Raw genomic sequence first — 20628 nt, forward strand, 5'->3', positions numbered from 1 at the left:
GCCCATAGCGTGGTTATAAAATATTTTAATTTAGAATTTACCTGCTATAATTTATTAACAAAAAAACGCTGGAGAGCCAACCAATGTTTTGCAACACCGGAAGTATAACTTATGAATATTTGAAAGGCAAATTACATGTTTGTTTATAAAAAAACACGTTATAAAAACAACTAGTAGCTTGCCCTTGACAAGTTTCCAACTAGTCAGAACAAAGATACGAACTGACAAATTACCGTATCTCAATTAAGTATTTACTAACATTGAGTGAAAGGTCATAAAAATCAAATTGTCATCTTGTACAACGACAAGTGTGAATAGTTTAAGACACTCAATTCACAAAAGTGATTGCAAGAATTGCAAGAATTTCTATTATAAATAAAACGCATTTATTATGTATGTTCTCATAGGCAGAATGGAGTTCGCGTTTGAATGATAAAAGCGTAATACAGGAAACATAGAGTAATGTTTCACCTTACTTTAACTGTATTGTTGTTATTATTCATTTTTTATTTGCTGCATGAACACGAACGCAAGCAATAATAAAAGATATAACAATACGAATGCATTCATGGAGTAACAACGTGGCTTCAGCATATAGCCACGTTGGTGCCAGGACTAGCTCGTGACCTTTACACGTGAGTATCACATGTCAAGAAATAGTTGTAGGGAAATCCCAAGACTTCATTATCACTGTAAGTAAGCACCTAAACAATCTGCTATAAAAACTAGTGCAATTTTGCAAAATGAAATAAAACAATTTTGAAACTCAAAATAATAACATTAAATGTTAGGATTAGATCAAAAAATTCAAAATAACACCTAATGAAAACGAAAGCAAAATAAGCAAAAACTCTTTTGATTTGTAACTTTAGGGATTTTATTGAAGTTTGCATGTGACATATAATAAAAAATTTTAAGTAAACATACAAATCGTGCCAAATTTGGTAGCAACAAAGCATGTACACAACTAAAACGACATTAAGAAAAAAGTCTTTCCATCAAACTATATAACATCTCTGCAATTACAAAACCAAATAAAATAAATCAAATTTATAAATATAATAGTATTTTTCAAACAATATATTGACATGCTGCATGCCTTATATTATTCTCATTGCTCCAACTACATAGGTGACAGCAAACGTCTCTCTGGTTAGCTGCTGAAAACGTAGTATTACTTTAATTTTTCTTCAATGTCACAAAACAAAATACAAAATCTTAAAACGTTATGTAAGCGTCAAAAAGTACTACAGATGCTGCAAAATTTTGTTTGAAATGTTTCAGATTGTATGGTGAAAACATATTCGAAAAATTAACACTCCTCAATTTATCTCAACGTACATATTCACGATGAATGTTCCAGGAGATCGAGGTGTCACCTATGCAGTCAGATTACATAATTATGTGCCTTTGGCACTGTAAAAATAGATAATAGATAAGTTTCGTCAAAAACTATATACAAACTATAAGATAATTTTTTGGTAATCACACAGGAAGGCGTGCCATAAACGATTGCATATCTTCGCTGAAGACTATAGAGACACAGAAACTTTTTTTATTTTTATTTAGACTTTAGCTGAAAGCAAATTACCTAAACAGGTATTGGGCGCTGGTCCTTTAAAAGTTTTTTAAAAAAGAAAATCAATAATTCAACAAGAATGAAAAACACAATTTTCTCTTAAGTTTGATCTTAGATTGCTGTGTACAAGTTTAAAATTTTCCATTACCGTTCCCTCCAGGCTATACCGGTTCAACAATCGACGTAGTATCTAATCCTGCTCGCTTGAATTAAACTGCAGAGATAGTCAAGATACGAAAAAAGTAAGTGAGAATGAATATACGAATTACCAAATGATTGAATGTGCGTTGCATTTAGGGAAAGTATTCACGACAGTTTTCATTATATGATTATCAATCTCATAGGGCACAAATGTAATTTCAAATGGACATCAAGGCAAGTTCAATATCATCCAACAATTATCTATGGCACGACTTGTCCATGTGATCTTTTAATTTATGAAAAAGACAATATAAAATAACCTCTGTAAAGTATGAACGCAAATATTTCAACAATCGTTATTAGATTACTTACATGTCAAAATTCTACCACAAAAATTAAATTTCTCAGCTGAAACAAATAGTAAATATGGCAAATTAAACATAAACAAACAATTCAATTATTTATCCGAACTAATCAAATTATCGAAACTGTGATATCTTTTTTTATTTTTACGATTTTTATAACATTTTTTATAGAAATTTTTCGTCTTATTAAGTTGCTATTTCTTTTGAAAGACAATGTAAAATAACGTCTGTAACGTAAAAACGCTAATATTTCAACAACCCTTAATAGGTTACTACAAAATTCTACCAAAAAATTGAAATTTCATAATTCAAACAAAAACGAAGTGTAACAAATTAATAGAAATTTTTGAACGTAAATAAAGTCAATAATGCATGCTCTTTTTTGTTTTTTTCGATTTTTATATTATTTTTTGTGAATTTTATTTTTCTAAATGTAAAAATTTTTTTGTATGTTTTATTTTTCGGTAATTGACGAAGTTTCAGAAAAATCAGGGCTCGTAATATACAGATGCTGTATTACTAAAGTGGTTTTTTCTTGTCTGGCAAAAAATGGAAAACATGAAATACGCAAATGTATGTACGTCTAAATAGACTTCTCGTTGAAACTTAAATATTTAATTATGATATTTACGAGTCTTGATGAAATCCATTCAACTTTAATGTGATCCTTCGAAGAATTTATTTGTTAGATTTTCATGCAAGTCCATGACATGGGATGTGGCTTTTCCAGGCGAGGCAATTTGACTTCCATCACTGCAACAAGATATTATTCAACTTAAGTATTATGATATTTTCAATTTTCAAAGTAATGGAAAAGAAAATTACAAGTTAAATATTTTGCTGTTCACAATGTTAACATGCAAAAACTTATAAGCTCCTACTTGCGCATTGGTGAAAAAGTGCTTTAATTGCTTGCATGATTAATATTCTTTCAATTTACTAATGCTGAAATGTTCTCTGCTTAGTTGTCTTTCCGTGTATCTTCTTCATTCTACATGCATGTATTCTACATCATGGTTTAATCTCAATATGAACTAAAATGGCTTTGGTTTACAAGAGATATTTTTTATATAATAACCAGAAGAATTTAAGCAATTTCATTGGTTGAGAGCTATGACCTATAAGAGGACATACGCACGGAATCGACGTCACAGGAAGTTTCATGTTTATGAAAACCAATAAAAACAAACAAATGGCGGATATATTTGAAAATTTATCGCAATACCTTCCTGAATGGGAAAATAAACATTTTCAAAGACCTAGTTGAGGCAGTTAACGTATCTGAGTAAAAAGTAAAGAAAAAACCCGGTTTTCAAACATTAATTTGCATTTCGTCTTCGATAACAAAATTTCAAGAAAATTGATCAGCCATTGTTTGTTATTTTATTAGCTAATCACATTTTATCACGTGATCAGGCTAGCCAATAGCATTTCTTAAATACTATAGATCACTCGCACCGGCAGCTCGTGGCTACTTTTCAGTTTTTATCACAATTGACTTCATACCCGTGTATCTATACCTGTATAGACAACGGTTAAATGTTATCTATTTGTTAAATAACAGCGTCTTGATTTTTGCATGATAGCAACAAAGTATAACTAGATTGTTGTATTGTCATTAGCGTTGACTTTTGCATTGGCTTTACCATGAGCACGAATGTTTGCATTATTATAATAGCATTTCTCTTAGTATTATTATTAGTATTAGTATTGATAATTTATACACTTGGCTAATAAAAAAAATTGTAAATGCATATTAAAATCTTAGTCTGCATTTTTCTCTAGCACTCTCTTGAATGTCCCAAGAAACACTTCTTAACACAAAATATTCGCAATTTTTCTTTGCCATCAAAGTTTGTAATAGTTTCATTAAGTTTTAGCTACAGAAGAATGAAGTGCTGATGCTCGTAGGATAATGCATGAGAAGTGGAAGCTAATTAAGGCTTTAAGTTCGCGTGTGCTTTCCACTCATGTATTGAAGCCATACGTCATTGAGAATTCATATTGAGACTTGGAGAGACTCCAAGTAGTAAACTTTCAGGGGAAAAACTATGAAATAACTAGCCCTAAAGAAACCTAAATTATCGAGGAATGTTCAGGCGTACCTGCTTGAAGCCATCAGGACATTTTGCCCTTCATTGATCTGTTTGTTTTTACCACGTTTACAAACGAACAACTTGAGAATGACCCCTAAAGCTGCAGTGACAATTACAACCAGGCAAGCAAATGTAGGAGGTACCCACGAGTTTTTCCAAAAACCTCGTTGACTCGAACTCTCAATCACAGTCCGTTTTGTCGTGAAAAGAGTTACCGTCTTATTACTCGTCTCACTCGAGGTATTTCCTGGTAACTGATGGTGAATTTTTTTCCAGGCCATATGTATTGTGCTCGTTGGATTAATGAAGGCAATCGTCGTTGTCGCGTTTATTACTCTGGACAGTGTCAAGTCGATAGTTGTCGCGGAGGTGGTCGTTGACGGGAATATACTAGTCGAAAGCAATCCTCCTACAGGTAAGATGTTTAAGAAAGTGTTCAACTTTACATGTATTGTATGAGATAGACATGTAAATCACACTGTATAAATTTTATAATTTTTTTAATTACTGCTAGAGAGAGTGATGTCAGATAAATGGATACTGGTTAGAACTTAGTTGCTCCAAAACGAATTCGATATTACGTTCATTGTGTATTGGTTTAATGCAAAACTTGACACGTTCTGCGTAAACAATTGGTCATGCAATGCCAGTTGACAGCCATTTTTCTTTGTTTGCCGGTTGGCCACTCATTAATTTGACACTTCATTACCATTATTCTTAATGGTCACCTTAAGCTAGATTTGACACTATAACTATACTACAAAAATGCATTGTCGCCATATTAGAAAAGGGGTCGGCAAATTTAGATGGGTCTATATTTTCGTATGTTACAGTGGTTTCAAGAAACTTTCAAATTACTATTCTTCATATCAAATAGCTGTCTGATTAAATTTCTTAGCTAAAATTTGATATATTAATCCAAACCACAGAAATTTGTGGTTTGATGTTTGCTGGAAAAGATATACTTCAATTCACTGTAAACATTTTATGAAGTCAAAATTTCGAAAAGGAATCTTTACAATAATAATATCAATCAATCTCTTGAGAGATTTGTTTGTTTTCCTCTTTTGAAAAAACATGTCGTTCATGTCAAGTGATTAGTTATTTTGTGATGTTTACATCCGCTTGGGCGGTATTTGATATGCTTAAGATGTTTTCGACAAATTTAGGCTATTAAATACCTTATATGAAAAGGTAAATAGGTAAAGGCATTTACAGTTGATATGCTGCCTAAAAAACTAAATAACCTTTATCAAAATATTGCTGGCAAACTGTTGTTCCATGTATGCCGGTTTTTCCCCTCATTGATGAGGGAAAGCCCCTTTCAATGCGAGTTTTAACAGTTTTATTATCTTAAAAATACGCAAAACTGGGCTTTTTGTCACTTAAATAAATGAAGAGCGACTACGTGCACTTCGATATGTGAAAAATTCTTCAAATTGAATGCAGATTTTGACTTTCGTAACATGTATGGCGTAAGCAAAACAATGAACTTTGACACATTGAAATACGTTATTGTTAAATAATATAGTTGTATTCAATTTTCACTTACTGCATGCTTTATAGCATCTATCTGCATCCCGTCCTTGATTTTGCAATTTTTCAATTTCTTTGGACATGGATGGCAATTCCAATCTATGAACTCGCTCAGATATTCACCTGGTTTACAACCCGTTACGATGACGATGACACTTGACACAAACAGTATATTGATTAACACTTGATGCATGTTTCTAGTTTATATACTGAAGCGATATGCGTGAAATTTAGATAGATTCAAAAGGAAACCTTTCTCGTCCAAATGCTAACGTTTGCTAGACGTTTAAATAGCATCACAAAATAACATAGTTTAACAATAATAATTATTTCCGATATACATATTTATCAGTCAATATACATTCCGGCATAATTTCTTGAGGGGCTAAATTGGTAAATAATTATATAGTGCATTGCTATGCGACAACTTTCCGGGGTCGAATCGTCGTGTCAACGTTTGAATGAATGCCGCTCTAATCTCTACGTTAAGCAATTTAATTGTTGTGATATCCATATACTTACTTGTCATTATCCACAGATATTTATTGAGATCTAATGGGTTTTTTTACAAAAAATGTCTAAGTTAAAAGTTTTGATAAGAGCATTCACAGTCATGCTTGTTAACTTATATTTCTTTTTAAAAATCCCTTCTGACTTTCTTAATTAACGAGATGCTAATAGTCGTAAACGTCATCGTATCCCTATCACTATTAATATCAATATGAGTAGAAGTGCGGTCGAAGAAGACGTAATGGAAACAGGAATGATTGAATTTTCTAAATTGCCTTTCGTTTCGACGTATCATTGCTCTGAATTTTACTGTATATGGATGAATTTTCCTTTGACCATGACCATCCAGTTGAAGGTGATGATTTCAGATCATTATGCAGATCGCAATTTATGTGCAAGGAAATGATCTAATTGATTTTGATGGAGCTAAAATGACTTTACTGTTCAGCCATGGCAGTGGTATGTTTCCGTTTAAAATAGCCTTAATTAAAGACTGGAGTCATGGAACACCATAAACAGATCTCTTCTATGGATTCTATTTTCAGGAAGTGGTTGCAAACTAAAGATATGTTGTAGGGTTGTATCAGTTTTATTAGGGAAATTATCTCCACTTTTCTTAAAGTGAATACGACATTTTATCAAGCTAAACAGCTCTATCATTAATTTATATTAGTTTTTCTCCTAAACTTAGAATCGTTTTGCTATAGTCTTGTCTCGAAACTAACATCATTTAAATTAGTTCTCTTCTTAATCAAAATATTTCAACTCTGGCCGGGGTGTTGATTTTCCGTCAAGGTATCAAAGCTTGTATGAATATAGCTATCAAAAAAGATCAATAATGTAAATGAGTTGTAAAACGAAAACTATTTTTAAGCAGTTGGCAATCACGAGAACACAAACATAAACAAGGCATCCAAAATAAGATGTACGTCTATGAAAACTCACTACAGCCGGTTGATGCAATTGCAGAGCTGGATTAAGGTGGCTCCAAGGGGGGCACCAAAGAAAACGAGCGAATAGGGGCCATCCACCAAATCAGTCAACATGCTCAGCTGATTATACAAGTGACGGCGTGGCAAATAATAACAACATTAGTCTTTTTAAATGTGCAAAAGATGTTCAACAAAGTGGTAAAAAGTGTCGAAGCTCTCAACTTAACAACCTAAAAATTACAAATATTATAGGACAGCCAAACAAAAATGTTCTACTGCTCTTTTTCTATCTCCAAAATCACGTTGGAAATTTGTGTTTAGGGACTGGTTGTGCTTCTTGCATGCATGCTATTAATTGTTTCCAGTATTGTTCAATGCACACGCCGTTACATGCACTTCCAAATTTTTAATTTGCTTATGCATCAAATATCACACACAATAGAAATTTTTTAGAGAACATTACCTACGTAAGAAAGGCTACCTATAAGGTGGGCTCCAGGCTTTTTAAAAGGTTAATCCAATATACACTTCATATGGCACGAAAAAAGGAAACTCCCATCCTTCAGAAAGTGGTCACGTGATTTTTAAAGTTACAAGCCTACTATTACACTCATGATGTATTCTGAAATGTCTTTCCTAAATATTTAATATGGCATTGACATTATGGGTAATTAATATAAATACCATCCTATAAAATGTCTTATTTGTTTCTTATTACATGTTAGTGATAGTGATTTGTTGAATCAGCTTTCATTTTCCGAGATGAAATCTTATTTCACAAGATTAAATCTTTGTTATCTCAAAATTTGTACTAGTGTATTTACTAGTCACTGATATAACACGAGCGGATAGAAAAACACACTTGTCCTAAGAACATTCACACATCAATTTTCCAAAAATTCCTTTGCAAATTTTCGTGCGAACTCGCTCCATCTTCGTAAGTTTTTACGTAACAATATCACTAATAACAGCAAGATAACGATAGCAGGTGTAACTGAAACAGGAATGATCCACTTGTCATCTGTATCGGTAGTAGTCGACGTCTCATAACTATGAATTCTACTGTATGTAGATGGAGCCTTTGTCTCCCATGAATTTTTGTCTGGAGTTTGTAACTGTTTTCGGTGGTAGAGAGTTTAGAACTGGTCGTCATAATGTAGGTTTTTGTACTTGCTGACGATGTCTCAATCGTGGTATTCAATGAAACAGGTGTTGAAAATGAGGATTCTGCAAATGAACACGTTATTGAACTTGCACTATGCACAAATCTTTTAGGAACAAAGTATAATTTCAACATATTCTCATTTTCCCAATCAATAATCATTTTCCAAATTGGAAAATGGATACAGTTGTGAGTGGTCTTTTTAAACAAATTAGAAAAGTGAGCATAATGTAGAATTGATAGCTATTAATCAACTCTCCGTGTGATTTCCCTTCTATTTTGACAATCGACAAAATAACAGACAAATATAGAAGTGTTGGAGAAATCCTCGGGCTCTAACTTAATTGGAATAGTAGATTGAGCTTATCTTATTATACGTAAGAAATGCTCGTTAGTTAAAGTCAAAATATTGACTGTGGCTATAAGGTTATTCTTCATATGGAAATTTCGAGCGCGTGCAGTGATAATTAAATAATATAACTGCAAGGGCATTCACCCCATTAGTCCTAATCTTGTCACAGTAATTTCATAAGCCTTATTACCCAATAGAATGGTTCTTTAAAGAATCTCTGTAAAGGATTTGTTTTTTATTACTTATTTGAAACATATATCGGTCTTGAATTTTGTTTCATGAAGTATAATTGTATCGTACATTGAACCTAAATGTGGTCTAAACTCCTTGGCAATATGCTGAGCTCTTTTATTTTGACACATGAGGAATCTCCCAATAAGAAATATTGGGCGGCGCCAAACTCGTTGCATGCAGCCCAGTAATTTGAAATTCCATTGCACTTATTTTAAATTAATACATAGACCAAGTTCAAACGTCGAACTTCATATTAGCCAAACGCATTAAAAAACAAAAGATAATGAGGAAGTTCATCTCATTTTCTATCGTCTTTAATGCGTTTAGTGTATTAAAGTTTGACGTTTGAAACAGGCCTCAGTCGGAAATAAATAATTTAAACTCTAATCAGTGAGCATTGTCGATAATTATTCTGTTGATGTCAGGGGCGGATCTAGGGGTAGGCACCATAGGCAAGTGCCAATGGTATGGTGAAATTACCAAAATATACTTCGACTTAGATTCGATACGAATTTATCGAATTATGAAACTATGAATAGCACTTTATCGCAGTCAAATCATCTGACTTTTGTTTAGAAATGTTGTGCAATTAAATGACGTAATTTTGATATGAATCGTAGTCCAGATGCGTATGATTATCTATAAAGCTCCGTGTCGTTAGGCAAAGCAGCCATTTTGCCTAAGTCAAGAAGGCGATCTAGCCATTTGATTGGTTGTTAGCAATTTGCCTAAACAAGATGAATTTGCCTAACTTGACATCGTGTATAGGTATTCTGATTGGGCAATTTTTGCAACCGTATGCTTTCATTGGTCAATTTTTTTAACTTGAGCAATTCCAACCAATCATTGCTGTTGATAAGCATAGTTGAGCTAGGCAAATTAGGCAATTGAAAATTAACATACACTCGTATTGTTTCTGAACAGCCTCTGTGCTCAGTTTACGGTTTTGTGATATTTTATAATGTCTTCATTGTGTTGTGGTAATTTATACGAGACTGCTCAGTCTGCGTTGGCCAAAACGATTTAAAATGCCTTAATGAGCTTTATTCTCGTTTATTGGTCGACGTTCGACCTATGTTTACTAACGAGCAGCTGTTAGATAGAATTTATGACCCCGACCATACTCTGTGTCGAAATTTTGGAGCTGAAATATATGTGCCAAAGCACGCTCATGACGGAAAGACTTGTACTGCAATAAGGTAAATATATTATAATTATATATATCGTATTGTAGTATTTATATATACGTGTAAAATGGTTAAATCTCAATTTCGCTAGGCTATATCTTTGTCTACAGTCAGCAATTCATTCATACAATGCAATCAATCTACCAAACAAAATATTAATTTCTTTTCTTGAATATTTTTAAGATCTGAAGCTTCTGGCAATTGCCTCTACAGTTCAGCTTCCTAGTTCTGGTAGGTAAATAGGTCCCTACTTTGCGAATTTAACATTGCTAGCTATTTATTCATGCTGCTTTTTATGCTTCAACACCCACAGCTTTTGTCTGTTATAATTGAGCATTTATTCATGCTGCTTATGCTCAACAGCTTATAACACATGATTACTTTGCCCAAAGCTTAAACAATCTTTGTTTGTCAGTGTCTAAAGAATGTTTAGACACTGGATATACAACAGATGAACTGGTAAAACAGGAGGCTATTTTAAATTGTAATGACCAGAAATGGTCATCTTTTCTTTGTATTTTGGGCCTATCTTCTGTTTTAGGTAGAAAAATTCATACTTTTTATCCTGATTCTGGTGAAAGTAGATATAAATTGTTATTTAATCGTATTGTTCAGCCCCGGTTATTAAGCCAAAGAGGTTTGGATGCTATTAATATTTTGTTTTGTCATGAAGGATCTGTACAACCAGGTGAGACTTTTCAGTCTAATCATTTTGTGCCTCTCATTTTCCATGCCCACAGGTTGAAGCGAAAATTGTCTAATTCCTGTACACAGTCTAATTCTAGCAGCTCAACAACAGAGAAACGAAAATTTGTCAAAATTTTTCCAAATATTGCACCAAAAACAGTTGACATTTCAAATTTTTTTACTTCAACTAATAGGCCTGCTGCCCAACCAACTTTTAAAAGGATGCCCAATGAGAGTTTTTCTTCTGCTGCAGCTCTTGCTCAGACATTAAATAAAGCCAATAGTCTTTTGCTTCACACATCATCCCAGGAACTATTGCCTGGTATTCCAACTTCTGGTGATATGCAACCTGCTGTTTTAACCCATAATTTTGATGTTTCCTTGTATAGGGAGAAAGTTAAGGGTATGGATAATTCTGAAATATGTCATTTGATAAAAAAATGTATATAAACCAGATAAAAAGTATCATTTTCCTAAATCTAATGGCAGATCATTTAGGCATGATTGGCTAGACCAGCATGAATGGCTTTGCTATTCACCTTCACAAAATGGTGCGTATTGTCTATCGTGTGTGTTGTTTGGCAATAGATTCCCAGGCAAGGCCAGTAAAGTAAAAAAAGTTGTTTACTGAACCTCTTCAAGATTGGAAGAATGCTAAATGCTCTTTCACTCAACATGCTGGAAAAAGTAAAGGAGGGAAGTCGGTTTGCATGCATCCACATCACCAATTTTGATGCTTTGCGTTCCCAAATATCAGGTACTCTGCAGCCTATCGAGATGATCATGGATGCTGGTATCAAGAAAGAAATAGAACAGAATAGGGAAATACTATCTCCAATTATTGATTCTGTCATTTTTTGTGGACGTCTAGGTTTACCTCTTCGTGGGCATCGTGATGATTCCAAGTATCACCCTACTGTTGGTTGTTATTCATCTGGAGGGTTGGTAATTTCATTGAAACACTCAATTATGGAGTTAGGAGAGGGGATAAAGTTTTAGAAAATCATTTAAAGAATTGTGGTAAGAATAGAAGTTATATTTCTAAAACAAGTCAAAATAAAATCATTAAATGTTGTGGCCAGGTAATCAGTAATCAGATTATTTCTGATATCAAAAAGTAAGTTTTTTCTGTTATTGCTGATGAAGCATCTGATTCTTCACATAAAGAACAAATGTCTCTTGTTTTGCGCTTTGTTGATACCGATATGAATATCAGGGAAGAATTCATTTCATTTCTTTTTGTAAGTGGGGACTAAGTGGTGCTCAACTTGCCAAGCTACTTTTAGAGGCTCTAAAGGAACTGACTTTATCAATAGATGATTGTAGGGGGCAAGGTTATGATGGGGCTGGTTCAGTTGCTGGTTGCACTAATGGTCTAGCAGCTCAAATTTTAAAGCTTAACCCAAAGGCTCTTTATACACACTGCTATAGTCATAGGTTAAACTTATCCATTTGCGATTCTTTGAGTATACGTGTTGTCAATGATATGTTGAAACATGTTAACAATGCCACTAATTTTATTAAAATTTCCCAAACTCGCAATATTCCCTTTGAAAACATATACGTAATTCAGAAACAAACTCGAAAAAGACTAGATTAACAGACGTTTGCAAAACTAGATGGGTAGAACGTATCGAAGGTTTAGATACATTCCAAGAGCTTTTGTACCTGTATACACCACCCTTAACGATATGTCTGAAAATCTAGATGGTGAGTTCAAACCGTCGCTTCAGTCTGATGCCTCATCTTTGTTTCAACTTATTGACAGGTTTGATTTCGTCGTTGCTTTAGTTATCACGAGAAATATTCTTGATTCAACTCTTCCAGTAACACAGTTATTACAGGGTAAGAGTATCGATATAATGGATGGTATTCATTTAATTTCAACTTTGAAAACTGAGGTGGTGAACATGAGGAATTCCTCTGATTTTTATCATGACACCTGGTATGACGAAGCGCTTGAACTGGCAGCAAAAGTTGGCATTGAAGAATGGAAACCAAGAACAGTGCGCAAACAAACGACCAGGGAAAATATTCCCCACACAACCATTTCTGAGTATTATAAACGTGCAATTACTCTTCCTCTACTAGATCATTTGCAATCTTCTTTAGAATCACGATTCGACCTTGAGAGTGTGAATGTCTATAAAGGCCTTAGCATTGTACCGACGAAAATGATGTCCATGACAAGAGATGGGGTGGATTGGAAAGAGCCATTCAAAACTGTGGCTAACTTTTATTATGATGATTTGCCAAATCCTTTGGCCTTAGATGCTGAACTTAGGTTGTGGTACACTTATTGGGAGACCCACTGCGGCCTCCTTCCTGATAACATTGCCCAGACTTTAAAATCTGTTCATTTCGCCGGATTTGAAAACATTAAAATTTTACTACGTATTTTAGGAACGCTCCCCATTACCTCTTGTGAATGTGAACGATCTATTTCTTCCCTTAGGACACTTAAAAACTATCAGCGAAGTACCATGGTTGGGGAACGCTTAAATGGTTTGGCCTTGATGCAAATTCATCAGGAAATTGTACCAGATATTGGTGAGGTTATTAATACTTTTGCTGTTGGAAATACAAGGCTAAAATTTGCATGAATTTATTCATATCCTAGTTTTTTATTTTGTTGAAATGTCCATATGTTAACCATTTATTGTGCGTTGTACACAATAGTAACGTCAATAGAATTTGCATCAAACTAATAGCTCGCCCGATAAAGGTTTTTTCCTATATACATTCCAATCTTAAAACTGCTGAGTACGTGTATGGTACTCGGCCGTTGTCGACATAAATTTACTTTCACAAAATTGTTAAGCATAAATAGAATAATTTTTCCTTACACCAAATTTTAGTCTTCACAAAGACTCTTTATACAAAGCTCTATTTTGACTATTACATTACATTTACATTCTGCTCATTTGTTGGCAAATGAGAGTGCACATTTTAGGTGGGGGGTAAAGGGTTGGAATTGACTGGGATGGTGTAAGAAACTGAGCAATCTTACATCCATGAAATGTCCCACATAGTCACCCATTTCTAACCAAACTCCTTTTGCTATTTGCTAAAGGTGTGAAAGGCGAGTTTCTGGCGCCTTCAAAAACCAGAGTGCTCATTTTTAGGTGGGGGGTAAAGGGTTGGAATTGACTGGGATGGTGTGAAAAATTGAGCAATATCACATCCATGAAATATCCCATATAGTCACCCATTTCTAACCAAACTCCTTTTAAAGGTGTGAAAGGAGTTTCTGGCGCCTTCAAAACCAGAGTGCTCATTTTTAGGTGGGGGGTAAAGGGTTGGAATTGACTGGGATGGTGTGAAAAATTGAGCAATATCACATCCATGAAATATCCCATATAGTCACCCATTTCTAACCAAACTCCTTTTCAAGGTGTGTAGGCGAACTTCTGGCGCCATAACCAGTCTGCTTAATTCGGCTCTCACAGGGCTGTCCATGCCGGATCACGATTTTTTGTTTTGCGTTAAAGTGTTCCTAGGCATGCTGATGAGCCCTGATATGGGGCGAAACAGTCTTGTGTGCATTCAATATTCTGAATAGTGAAAATCAACGACCTTGTGATGTAAGTATAAATATACAATGTTTTATGTATTTATACGATTGAGATCTAAATTCTGCATAGCTGAATGATTAGACTGTTTGATTTAAACAATTTATCGAAAGCATAAATAGTGTAGTATGTTTTGCAAAGTATGACGTCATAGGTTTAGCACTGAATGACGTCATAATGTTTTGCCTATGGTATCCAAAATCCTAGATCCGCCCCTGGTTGATGTCGGGAGACAATTTTTTGTTTGCTGGCGTATATTCCACAGCGTGTAAGTAATTTCCATAATAAATAGCTGTGTCATCCATGTCTTTTATACGCTTGCTATGTACTGAACTAAAATAACTAGTTTTATACAAGATGTTAGCAGGCAACGTCGGTCACTAAATTGAATGTCCTTTCAACTAAATACTTGCTTCGCTTGAGTCAGCCAATAAATGATTATAATTTCAGAAAGTTCCTCAACTTATAATATAATCACTTATTTGAACCAATATAACAATATCCCATTGACAAACTTAAACTTATAAGCAACAACTTGTTCTGCCAGGCACGCAAATTGTGTCTACATTGCTCTTAGATATCAAAAGCCAAATTTTAAAATTATATAATTGGTCATGAAAAATTTGAACTATGTAAGTAAATTTTGAATAAAATAACGCTTTACAATCCTTAACTGGTCAATATTTACGAATGTGAAATTAAAGGTATTCTGATTAATGTCATGATTTCATACCTAATTTGTTCTTTCAATCGAAGTTCAATCGAAATAGCTTCAATTTGAAGAAGACATGAGTTTCCGCATAGAATTTTAAGAACGAAGGTTGCAAGCAATACCTTTCGAAGTCAATTAATCAAGACGATAAATGTGATGAATGGTTTACTTAGCTACTACAAGAATCTTCGCATTCTTTTGAGTCCATTCCTTGATGTTTGCATTTCTCCAATTTATCTGGGCAGGGATGACAAACATCATCTAAGAACTTTGCGAGATATTGACCAGGTTCACAAGATTTTGACGATTTGGAGAGGCAAACAAAAAGACACAACGCGCAGAGATCATATACGAAATTTTGGTGCATACTATCGAGCCGTATTTTCGAAACATTCAGGGTAAAACCTTTTGTTGGATCTCGCTGACAGATCGAAAAGTTCTAGTAATGCATACTAAAATAGCTATTGTATTAAAAATAAACCTTGAAGGAGGGGGGGGTAAGGAAGATTTATTTTGCATCACTTAATTAAGACAAAAGGACATTAATTGCGCGAAATCATTTTCCTCTTAATTTCTATTAAATAGTAATAATTTGTGTAAATGAGATGTGTGTTACAACATTATCCTCAAGAAATGTTTTAACTATTTAAACAGCAGTTTATAATGGCACCTTGTGCTTTTTAAGAGATTTTTGGTATGTTCAAAAAAGTAACTATTCAGAAGAAAGCACTGTGGTGTAATGCGTCAAATAATTACAAGTTAAGTCTTTAAATATGCGCGCTAGTTATAAGACACTCCTAGTCATTAGGGCCTGTTCATATGAGCCAGGCTGGCCGCTTTACCGGGCAGTAGCGAGTTCCCGCCTCTATTAGTACTTGCATATAATTTCAAATTTCGATTAACATGAGAGGTTGTCTGGTCCGTCTTGCCGGGATCTCGGTATAAATGCGATCATGTGAATGCACCAAGCAGAATAGACCGGCTCATATGAACAGGCAGTTAAATACTTGTTTATAGCCACAAAAGTTGGAACTATAAAGAAACAATGTAGAAAACCATATGCTGCCAGTTGAAGGTGTTTGGCTTCATTATGCAGAGTGCTGTTTCGTTTGTGTGCATATGTGTGCAAAAAAACTGGTTTAAAGAATATTGATACATTAATGTTAAATAATGGCTATAGTATGTCCTGGTTAAGAATTGCCAAAAATATGAATCTTGACTGTTATTGCATCATCAAGCAATTTGGAATCCCCTTAAAAACTTGGAGGAAAACGCAAAACAGATCTCGCTTAAGGATATTATTCTTGGTTTAATAGCAAATGGACCTTAGCTATAAATCAGAATTTGTTGTCAATTAAAGCGGTGTCATTATTTGTCCTTTTACGATTATGATGGGGGGCTAGAAAAAAAAAGGAGTCTTACTGTGAACGTCTTCGTTACCATTTAATTCTCTCGCTGGATGGTTGGAGATAAAATAATTTCTGAGGCAAGGAAAATCATATTTGAGCTGTTTAATGCTTGCCTTGAATCATGGTGCAGTGTGTAAATGACCTTTAGTGTACATCTTCCGGTGCCTTTTAAATGTTGGTTTAAGACAATAGGATAATGATAAGACTTCCTAATTGCCATGATTTGAAGCCCCATGGAAAACCGGTAGGCCATCATTCAAAATTGAGAGCAATGGAAGACAGTTCACAAACGCAAAGAGTTTCGAAGCACAGAATTTAGTTGAAAAGATTTTAAGCATCATTAAATTTTTCTGTAATGTCAAGTTTTGAAATGGCCATGAATTTTCAGCAGATGCTATTGACTAACTTCACAGCCTTTCGCTGTGTGTACTCCTTTGCAAAAATCGAAAACTAACGGCTTTCCATAGAGAACAGTTCTTTTTGTCCACTTTTAAAACAATGTTTATGCTCTGCCTCTTATTAAATCTTAGTCGCTTGCTCATCACTCTTGAGCACTTGTAAATTAGCCACACAAAGAAAAAGTTCTAAGATACTAAATGTGTGAAAGAATAACAGATAGTTTTGCTTCTTCTCAACGCGGTGGCTATTATAACAGTGTTTAGAATACACGACAAGCAACGAAAAATAAACACGATATTTTACACATATTTTTCAAGTACAATAAATCACACTACATCACTCTTTTACTGTTTTTTTTATCAGCAGTTGATTTTCAAGCATGAAAAGAAATGCATGCGATACATCGTTGCAGCTTCAAAGTGTAAAATTTTTAGCTATATTGCAAAATATTCTAGCAAACACTGCAAACTACTATGCCTTCATTTAGAATGATGACGAAGTTATGTTGTCCGGGTTTCCACATGTGTCCTCGTCTCTGTCGCTCCTTGAACGTAATTAAAAAAATTATTCGTCATTTTACAAAGTCTTTCCAATGCATGGTAACAGAAGCCAGAAAAATTTTCAAAACGTTAAGACGTAAATGTATTTTGTCATGCAAGCTAAAATCGACAGTGACGACCCTTTCATGAAAAACTTAGCTACAAAATATCATGCAGGAAGTGCAAGACGACAGTGACAACATATGAGCCTGTATTTATCTCTTTGAATGAAAGAAATGCCCTTACGATTTCATGCATGCCAAATAAAAACAGCGGAATTTTTGTACATTGTCCTTTACATTTGTTTTTCAGTATGATCAAGCATAAATGACTTGAACTACAATTCTGTACAAGTGTGCAATCATGTACAAACACACAATCTCCATTTAGTATGCCATTATAACAGATTATTTAAATAACTCTCGTTAAATTCTATTCAAAATACACTCAGTGGCAATTTTCACATTATATCACTTTCTTTCTTTGTTGAGATTAAAATAACTTCTTTATGACTATGTTTTTGAAACTAAGTCGTTCCTACCTCATCAGAGCATTGCTGGTATCTGCAGGTTGACCTTCTCTGTTTCTTTGCTGATCAACTTCTGTGCTGTTCCTTCCCCTTCGATACATAAGAAACCCAGCAACACCAATGACGAATATCGCACACACGCTAGCCACGCATACAACTGCAACAATTACAAGGTTCACCGAGCCACTGGTGTCATTCTTTCGCATATCAGTTGAGCGACTCCTGCGCTTTTTACTAGACGTGTATATCATCAGTTGCGTATGAAATGTTTTCCAGACATCTGGAAGCTCCGTCGTTGGATACTTTATTGTCAACGTCGTGAACCCATTTATTTTGGTTGGCAATGGTGATGATATTTTTGTGTCGAGTGATGCAATTGCTGTTGTGAACATTTTATCTGTAAGTAAATAGTTTAGTTATAATACATAGATATCTATCTAAGCAAGAATTTCAATGTTTTCCGATAGCGATTAGCATGGTTGTAACGGCAAATAAAATGATTTGCAAGTTGACTGTAAATTTTATAACATGCTCATTGACCGATGAACTTTCAAATACATTATAACTACTGAACCCGTTATATGTCGTCTGTAATGTTGACATATGTGGCCAAACAATGCTGTTGCCACTGAGCTTTGTAGCTGCCGGGCAGAAATCGAATTCTCAATATGACGATTAAAGCCAAATGCTGAGATCATTTTTAAGAAAGGCATTAGCGTTTGATTTTATGATACTTTGAAGAAGGAGTCTTTAATAATGAAAAAAGTTTTTATAGATTTTGGATTTTTGAGTTTTTGGAAGTCTATACCTATTCGTGAGCAAGTGGGATGAAAATGTCTTGAGTCAAGGCGAAAGTCACTTCCTTTTTAAAACAAATATTAAGGCTTTCTTGAAAACCATCTGTTGAGCTCCTTATCTCTATATATAGATAAAGTACATAACTGACATAACGTCTTTACCTAAAGAATCTCGACATTGTCAGCCTGCTGTGTTTAATTAGTCTTTTTAAACTTTAATAATAATAATAGCTAATCTTTATTGAGGATGCCAACATCACTAAAAAGTGGTTTACAGAGGGGTCCTCTAAAAGTAACTAAATCTGATATAACTATTTAAAAATAAAAAGAAAAAGAATACAATGCTCATATGTTGTCACTGTCGTCTTGCACTTCCTGCATGATGTTCTTCTATGTTCTTGTGTAATATGTTGTCAAGAATTTTCAATTCGTGTATTAATTGTTTGTAGCAGTGAGTAAACTGATGCAAAATATAGTTGTTGTTACTGATTTTAGTAAAAATCGTAATTCAGACTCGTGGAGTGTATGGCCAGTGCGATGGATCACCCAGTCGGTGGGGCACTGAATGTAAAAACAATAGATGTCTATAGAAAGAAATCACAATGATCTATAGTTTACATAGCTCCGAACTAAACTTGCGACCTGAAAACGTCACTGTCACTCTTTTATTCAGTTAAAGCTTTCGGGCTCTCATACATCAAAGAGTGTAAAGAAGGTCGCAGTGTTATGTTGTGCCTCGCAGCCCCAGGGTGAATTGGCTGATTTTGGGTGAGTCTATTTTACCATGCACGTCAAATAGATTATGCTGCATTTAGTACATGTCAAGCATAAGTGACTTAAGCACGACATTTGCTATAAGAGACCAAAATTGTACGAATGAATGCGCTTGACCTTTCTAGAATCAGGAAATATTTAAGTGGCTTTATCGGAACGGAATATATTGCAGACAAAGCACTTTCTTGATATTGTGTATATTTCGTTATATTTTCAACCTATATAGTTTGTACACCATCAGAGAATATATATAATATATTAATATATAGTTTGTACACCGAGACTCATTAAAATTTGAAATTCTGTTAAGAGTGTGTTGGTTGAAGACTTTTAAATACACGCAGTTATTTACGAGTTATGTATTTGAATATATTGATGTCGCAATTATGCAAACTGTTTCCACTTTATATGAATGTAACATTTTATCAATCTAAAGAGCTCTATCATTCGCATATGTTGTTTATGTTTGTTTTTCAAGTTTGTTAAACCCTAAATAAATAAGATTTGGCATAGATCCTTTATTAAACTTAACATACGCATTGTTGCGAACTTTGCATAATGTTAATTTTGTTATAATTATGAACGTCATAAAGTTATCGATTAGCTATTAACAACATTTTCACATTAATGCCATCTCCGTGTTTTACTAATCTTAGTCGTTGTTTCGTCGGCTTATACTAACCATGAATTAAACGCTGAATCCGACAACGTCTTTCTTTGTTTGTCAATCGTTTTCTAATATCTTCTCATTGTATTAACAATAGCTTATCATTTAAAATGTTTGGTAACATAGGTGATAGAGATTGTCCAACACACGAAACTGATAGAATAGATGATAACAGTACACTTGTTTTACTTACCACATGAACTCCGACAACTTTGAGCATCTTCTCCATGACTGCCACAGTCTTTTATGTTTGTACTTGGGCAAGGACTGCAGCCTGAACTCAAAAATTTACTGGCGAACTGCCCGTAAGGGCAACACACTACGCCTTTGACAAACAGCGCCACTACTGCGAAAAGCTTACCAAACTTCATTGACCGTTCACTTTAATTTAATTCGCGTGGCTGAAAATTAGTTTGTTAAATATTTATAGCATATCACGTGCGTCCAAA

General features: G+C 34.3%; 3 protein-coding genes and 1 long non-coding RNA gene across 6 annotated transcripts; 1 reads left to right on the forward strand and 3 right to left on the reverse strand.

Annotated features, from left to right (window-relative positions):
• Positions 1 to 853: 853 nt before the first annotated feature.
• On the reverse strand, positions 854 to 6037 carry LOC124437012. Its single transcript, XM_046987020.1, has 3 exons — positions 5734 to 6037; positions 4191 to 4590; positions 854 to 2838 (listed from the first exon to the last, which is right to left on the reverse strand). Exons 1-3 carry the CDS (start codon positions 5798 to 5800, stop codon positions 2742 to 2744), a joined length of 564 nt encoding a protein of 187 aa, XP_046842976.1. The 5' UTR covers positions 5801 to 6037; the 3' UTR covers positions 854 to 2741.
• Positions 6038 to 7720: 1683 nt separating this feature from the next.
• Positions 7721 to 15575, reverse strand: LOC124436759. The gene is made up of 2 exons (XR_006945470.1): positions 15243 to 15575; positions 7721 to 8386 (listed from the first exon to the last, which is right to left on the reverse strand). It is a non-coding gene; the product is annotated as an uncharacterized LOC124436759 (long non-coding RNA).
• LOC124436758 (52 kDa repressor of the inhibitor of the protein kinase-like) lies at positions 9929 to 14357 on the forward strand. Of its 3 annotated transcripts, XM_046986723.1 has the most exons (3): positions 9929 to 10106; positions 13237 to 13331; positions 14273 to 14357. In XM_046986723.1, exons 1-3 carry the CDS (start codon positions 9982 to 9984, stop codon positions 14341 to 14343), a joined length of 291 nt encoding a protein of 96 aa, XP_046842679.1. In that variant the 5' UTR covers positions 9929 to 9981; the 3' UTR covers positions 14344 to 14357. The 3 variants fall into 3 exon arrangements, with proteins under 3 accessions (XP_046842679.1, XP_046842678.1, XP_046842677.1); XM_046986722.1 differs by lacking the exon at positions 9929 to 10106 and having other exon boundaries at positions 12450 to 13331; positions 14176 to 14357; XM_046986721.1 differs by lacking the exon at positions 9929 to 10106 and having other exon boundaries at positions 12450 to 13331.
• A 1500-nt stretch (positions 15576 to 17075) lies between the features above and the next one.
• Positions 17076 to 20590, reverse strand: LOC124437674. Its single transcript, XM_046987651.1, has 3 exons — positions 20373 to 20590; positions 17954 to 18338; positions 17076 to 17417 (listed from the first exon to the last, which is right to left on the reverse strand). Exons 1-3 carry the CDS (start codon positions 20548 to 20550, stop codon positions 17357 to 17359), a joined length of 624 nt encoding a protein of 207 aa, XP_046843607.1. The 5' UTR covers positions 20551 to 20590; the 3' UTR covers positions 17076 to 17356.
• Positions 20591 to 20628: the final 38 nt, after the last annotated feature.

Source organism: Xenia sp. Carnegie-2017, unplaced genomic scaffold (assembly GCF_021976095.1).
Source record: "Xenia sp. Carnegie-2017 unplaced genomic scaffold, XeniaSp_v1 HiC_scaffold_16, whole genome shotgun sequence".
NCBI lineage: Eukaryota > Metazoa > Cnidaria > Anthozoa > Malacalcyonacea > Xeniidae > Xenia > Xenia sp. Carnegie-2017.